Here is a 6,000-nt window from a genome sequence, read left to right on the forward strand (position 1 = left end):
AGATCTGATGGATATGCCTCAGGCAAGCAGGAGGAGGCCCCCCAAGTAGGTTAGTGGGCCCGCAAATAAACATACCAGCTCCACTTCTGTTTGCATTTCATGATATGGTTCTGCACGACACTTTATTTGAAAAAAAAGGTAGGGCGAGGGGTGTTTCACGGTTAAGGAAAAAGATTTGAAAACCTCTGAATTTCTAAGGTCCCTTCAGCTCTATCCTGTGTATGTGTATGTGTGTAGAATTACTCACAGAGAAACTTAACCCCACCATAGGCTTAGCTTGAAGAGCCCTGGGCATTTGCCAGTTGACCTAGAACTTAACGGCGTATGGAAATCGGGCCATCACAGTCTGCGTCCTACAGGTGGAAATTCCACCAGGTTGACTCTGGATCCTGACAGCTTGCCCCTTCCCTTCGGGGGATTAAAACATCCTACAAGATCCATTATTTAGAATTTGCTTTACTATCTTATTCTGCCATTCTTTACATTTGACTGACAGCCGCGAAGTATCCTGAGGATTATTACGCACAGTTCCTTTGCGTACAACTGGGGAGGGGAGAGCAGAGCCACACCTTGTGCTGAAGAAAAGTATGGGGAGAGAGTAGACCGAGGCATTAAACATTTACCTGGCTGGTTGTCCAACTCTGCCTCTTGGGAAATGCTAATTTGGTGTAGAGCTGTAGATGATTGAAAGAAACTAGAAATACAGTGTGGGCCATGTTTAGACCCACGTTAAGAGGTTAATGGGTTTGCATATAATCTATTAGAAAAGAGCCCTGAGAAGAAGTACCGCTTGAGGAGGTCTGCAGGGACCATGGTTAGCCCTCCAAAAATGGTGAAGTGGAGCGGAGAGCATGGTACCCCGCCTGCAAATGGGTTTTAGTTTTCGTTTCTCATCTACACAGTGACTCTGGAAGTCTGACCGAGAACCCCTGCCCGGGGTTCACAGGGCCTAACTGGGCATGCGGGAAATTGCCAAGGCAGTGGAAAATGGAAGAGTATTTACATGTTTGTCAACGAAATTGTTAGCATAAGTGAATCATAGTGGTGACGTCATGTTTTCTTTATGTTGAAAAATAACAGGGTAAGGAGGAGTTTGAGAGGCAACAGAAGGAGCTCCTGGAAAAAGAAAATATCATCAAACAGAACAAGATGCAGCTGGAACATCATCAGGTACATTCAATCAGAACAAAAACTACTTGGTATTGAAAAGATTTCCCACTTAGTAAGGAAAGTATAACTTCAAAAGGTCATGGTTTTGATCCTCCCAGTACACTTTGGCATAAACAAGCTCCAAGGCACATAATAGGGTATAAGAACAAAGAGAAGGTCTGTGGCCTTAGTAATCTAGCTGGGTGTACCTGGTCCAAATAGCAGTTTTTCCAGGCTAAGCCTGTACATCTAACCTATTAAGACTATTGGGTTAAGGCGGTTGGTCTCAAGGAGCAAGACCCTCCTCAAGCTGGCCCCAGCAAACGTGTTTTATAGTAAAGCCATAATAGGGGAATTCAAGAACAGAAAATGAAGATTTAACCATGTCTTAAAGAACTAGGACTGTCAATTTCCTCTCCTTCTTGTACTAACTTTGTGTCTCTCTAAATTGACTTCCTTGGCCTCTATTTTCTGGCAGTTTCCTCTGATTATCTACTCATTTGGCTCCCCTGTAACTTTACAGAACCCACAGCTGGACACTCAGAGCCTTTCCTATATATAGTTTTTCATCTCAGCTTCCTCGCTAATAGTCAGCCCCTTCTGTGGTTTATCAAATTCCTTAAAAAAGAGTCTGGGCCATTATCTATCTATCTATCTCTATCTATCTCCCTCTGTCTCTCTGTCTCTATCATCTCTATCTCTATCTCTCCCCTACTACCCAAGCCTATGGCTTGTCTGTTCTTGGTCCAATCTAAGGGGAGGAGGGCAGAATCCAGTGTTTTCAAAATATATCCAAGTCCGTTTACTAAGGGCTTTGGGCAAGGCAGTTTCATTCAAAAGTTGGGCATGAGTGGGGCAAATAATAAGGGGTATTGCTAATACAAGGGCACAAAAATAACGAGAAATGGATCGAGGATTTATAGGCCTTTTAGGATGAACTGAAATGGCGTGTAGGGACATGAAATGGCGCACTGAACTCAGGAAACCAGAGTTCTGATCTGTGCTTTCTGGCCAACCAATCATATGACCTCAGGCAAGTCACATAACCTCCCTGAACTTCGATTATTTCTCTATAAAATGAGAAAGTCCCTCTCCCCTCCGACCTAATGAGATGATATATTTATGAACATACTTGGAAGGGCATAAGCTGAATATCTTGAAGCATCGCCCTGTATCTGTTTATGTTTGCTTTGGCATTTGGCCAAGTAAGACTGCAGGGCTTTGGGGAACTTGTTGAAATCATAGTAATTCCTAAGAAGAAAACAGGGTCTACAGAAAAGGAGAGCTCGCTGTGCACTTCTCAGGGGAGAAGCTGCGTGAGGTTGACCCTGCTCAGACTCAGCCCTACTTCAGGGCAGAAGACTGAGTCCTAAACTCCGGTCACAGATAGATAGTCCTTGCCTGTAAAAGAGAGCCTCTCCTGACACTTGGTGCAATAGCTGGAAATTCTTATCATTGCAGTTCAAATAATACACCAGCTGGGGGCAGTAAGGGGAGAAGGGAGAAAGCTAACATTGAGTCTGACCTTGTGTAAGTCCCCTTCCTTTCGACCGCTCTGGGGGTCTAAGTGTTACGATGCACAGCCTGCGTTCAGATTCCCTTAGAGAAGTTCTCTTCCACAGTGCACATGTATTTCTATGCAGTAGTCTACCCTGTAGTGCTGGATAATAACGTTTATAAATCTGGACAGAAAGAGTAGGAGAAATAGAAAAGGGTCATGAATTGTCATTTATCTAAGTGCCTTGAAGGGACAAAGTCAAGGCTTTCCCCCAGAAGCAGCAAACTGTCAGTGACTGACTTGACAAAGAGATCCCTATGTTTGCTTTTCCCTGACCACCACTCAACATTTAATAAACATTTACCTAGTCTCCATTATACCAAACACTATTCTAAGCACTTTGCAAATATTAACTCATTTAACCTTCGTAAAGGTGTAGCTAACAGAGCTGGGTTTACACCCTGTGCTGCCTTCCAGCCTTAGGACAGAAGAGACCAATCGTGTCCCATCACAGGAGTCAGAGCTGGAGGATTCCTTAGGGATCCTCTTTGTGAGCCTCTACATTTCACAACTTAGGAAAGCCAGGCAACTGGACGAGTCTTGGCATCTAATAAGCACCTCACACTGGGATGAAGATCCCCGCGTTTTAACTGTAAGCCCTGGTTAATTTCCATTTCGTCACGCTGCCTCATCCTTAACAAACTCGGCTTTTTCCTTCCCTGCAGCTGAGTCAGTTCCAGTTGCTGGAACAAGAAATCACAAAGCCCGTGGAGAACGACATCTCCAAGTGGAAGCCCTCCCAGAGCCTCCCAAGCACCAGCAGCGGCGTGGGCGCTCAGGACAGGCAGCTGCTGTGCTTCTACTACGACCAGTGTGAGACCCATTACATCTCCCTCCTCAACGCCATCGACGCTCTCTTCAGCTGCCTCAGCTCGGCCCAGCCCCCGCGGATCTTCGTGGCGCACAGCAAGTTCGTCATCCTCAGCGCCCACAAACTGGTGTTCATCGGAGACACGCTGACAAGGCAGGTGGCCGCCCAGGACGTTCGCAACAAAGTGATGAACTCCAACAACCAGCTCTGCGAGCAGCTCAAGACTATAGTTCTGGCGACCAAGACGGCCGCGCTCCATTACCCCAGCACCTCCGCGCTGCAGGAGATGGTCCACCAGGTGACGGACCTGTCCAGGAACGCGCAGCTCTTCAAGCGCTCTCTGCTGGAGATGGCGACATTCTGAGAAGAAGACCAGCAAAAGAGGGACCGACTTGGATTACTGAGGAAAACTGGAAATACTCTCTGGTTTTTGTAAATCTTATCTATTTTTGTAGATATTTTATATGAAAATGAAATATTTTAACATTTGATGGGTTAGACGACATTCAGACATTCAGGGAACTCTAGGGGAACATTTTTTTTCCTGCGTGGTTCTTGTGTACACACCTAAGCATCTAAGACGTAAACTGTACAGAATCCTGTCCGTGTGTGTGTGTATGACTCTGTGTTCATGTTCGTTTGTAGATGTTTGTCTGATACATTCCATTGAAAACCATGAATTAAGAAGCACCTTAGTAAGCACCTCCTAATGCTGCATTTGTTTTTTTAGAAAACATACCAGCTGGTTGTAATATTGCTCTACATATACTAGCGATTATTCTGAGTCTGTCACTCCCAAGTCTGGGAAACATAGTGTATTTGCAGGTGTGCACCTTCCAATAAGGAGGCACGCTATGCCTTGTTTTTGTTTTTGAAACCCCTTCCAAAACTGGCTGTCTTGGGCACGTTATTGCTAGATGCCTCACTTCTGGTTGAAAAAGCCCTCTTAGAGAGAAAGTTTCAGAAAGTATATGTTAATCCAAACTCTGACATGTTAGGTGCTGGAGGAGTGACACATGTACTTAGGGGCCATGTCCCCACTTAGGGTTGTTTCAGCATGGAGAGGATGTGTTTCCACAGGGCTTTTTGATTATTGGCATTTATGAGTGACTTGGCCATGCGATTTTCCAAAGGATGTTTTTAGATTTGCAAAAAATATATTATTTGCAGCAGGAATTCATAAAGACACATCAGACTATGATCATCCACAAAAGGAAGGATGGTCCCATCTGCCAGTTGTAAGTAGGGGCCTTTCTGACTCTCAACATTCCCTTAGGTGCTACTACCCCATTACCTGAGGGAAACTGGCCAGTTCCTTGATCACCTAAACATTAGAGCCACCAGGCCACATCCCACTGTAAGAGAATCCGATGCTTGATCCTGTATCCTCCCTAAAACACGCACATGCAGACCCGGCACTCAGAGCAGCTGTACGGAGCCCATCTAGGCGTTTCAGCTCTGTCTGGCCAATGACCCTGTGCACACCGCCCACCACCGTCCCCCAGCTCGGCACAGCGGCCGTCCATTCCATAGTCTGTCCTCTCATCCCTGCTGGGGTTGGCACGGCACAAACACACCACAAGCCATCAGATTCATCACACTTCTTACCCGGGGGGTAAATGTAGTCACGTATTACCAAGTCAAGAAGCAAATTACGGATTATCAGTCCAGTTTTTATTTAATGATGCTATTCCAGCCGATTGGAAAACGTTTTGGTTTGCAATATATGCCTTGACTTAATTGAGCTTGCTTGTTTTAAACAACCAAATCATTGGAACAGGAAAGGATTTAGGAGAGAAGGGCGCATGATCTAAGTGGGATACAAAATAATCAGTGAAACTTACCCTAGAAGGTGCTTTTCAGAACCACTGCTCTTGTAGTTCTTGACGTTCTGCTCTGCCAGAAGAAGCTGTATTGTTACAAGAAAGAGTGTGCGAAGGAAGAAGCAGGTTGCTGAAAAATCAACGAAGAAGAGGTTGAAAAGTGTCCGTGTAGATTTCATTGTATAATGTGCGTTTCTAGGAGATGACAGACTTGAGCAAAGTGGTGACATTTCACGTTTTCCAAACCAAAATGTTCAATCTGTATCACTCTCTTTCCCACATTGTATATACAGGCTATTTTTAAATCATTAAAATTTTAGATGTCTGTTTTCATAGGCATTGGGTTTTCTTTTTCTCTATTTCTTTCCTTGTCTCAAAATTAAATATTAGCTTATTTTGGCACTCCTAATATAGAAAGTTAAATTATGGTGATTTTATCAATATTATAGATCTGGATTTTTGAGTAAAATTGAGTGCTATTTTTTCATTTTGCATCATGTCATTTTGCATCATTTAAAGAAAATTCTGGAATTTGTGAACATTACCAAACCCAAATATCTGGAACTAAGCTGCTCTTCACCAGAAAGCCTATATATTTAAATGATGGGTGGAATGATTTCTGCTATCATAATATGGATGTTACTATTCACATGGTTTTA

General features: G+C 44.1%; 1 protein-coding gene across 1 annotated transcript in view; it reads left to right on the plus strand.

Annotated features, from left to right (window-relative positions):
- The window catches only part of NEDD9 (neural precursor cell expressed, developmentally down-regulated 9), a 45,940-nt gene extending 40,266 nt beyond the window's left edge, over positions 1 to 5,674 (plus strand). The window contains exons 6-7 of the mRNA XM_007173945.2: positions 1,081 to 1,170; positions 3,373 to 5,674. Coding sequence (XP_007174007.2) covers positions 1,081 to 1,170; positions 3,373 to 3,882 — 600 coding nt within the window. The 3' untranslated portion in view covers positions 3,883 to 5,674. The remainder of the gene's footprint in view (positions 1 to 1,080; positions 1,171 to 3,372) is intronic.
- Positions 5,675 to 6,000: the final 326 nt, after the last annotated feature.

This window comes from Balaenoptera acutorostrata, chromosome 10 (genome assembly GCF_949987535.1).
Source record: "Balaenoptera acutorostrata chromosome 10, mBalAcu1.1, whole genome shotgun sequence".
Classification (NCBI taxonomy): Eukaryota; Metazoa; Chordata; class Mammalia; order Artiodactyla; family Balaenopteridae; genus Balaenoptera; species Balaenoptera acutorostrata.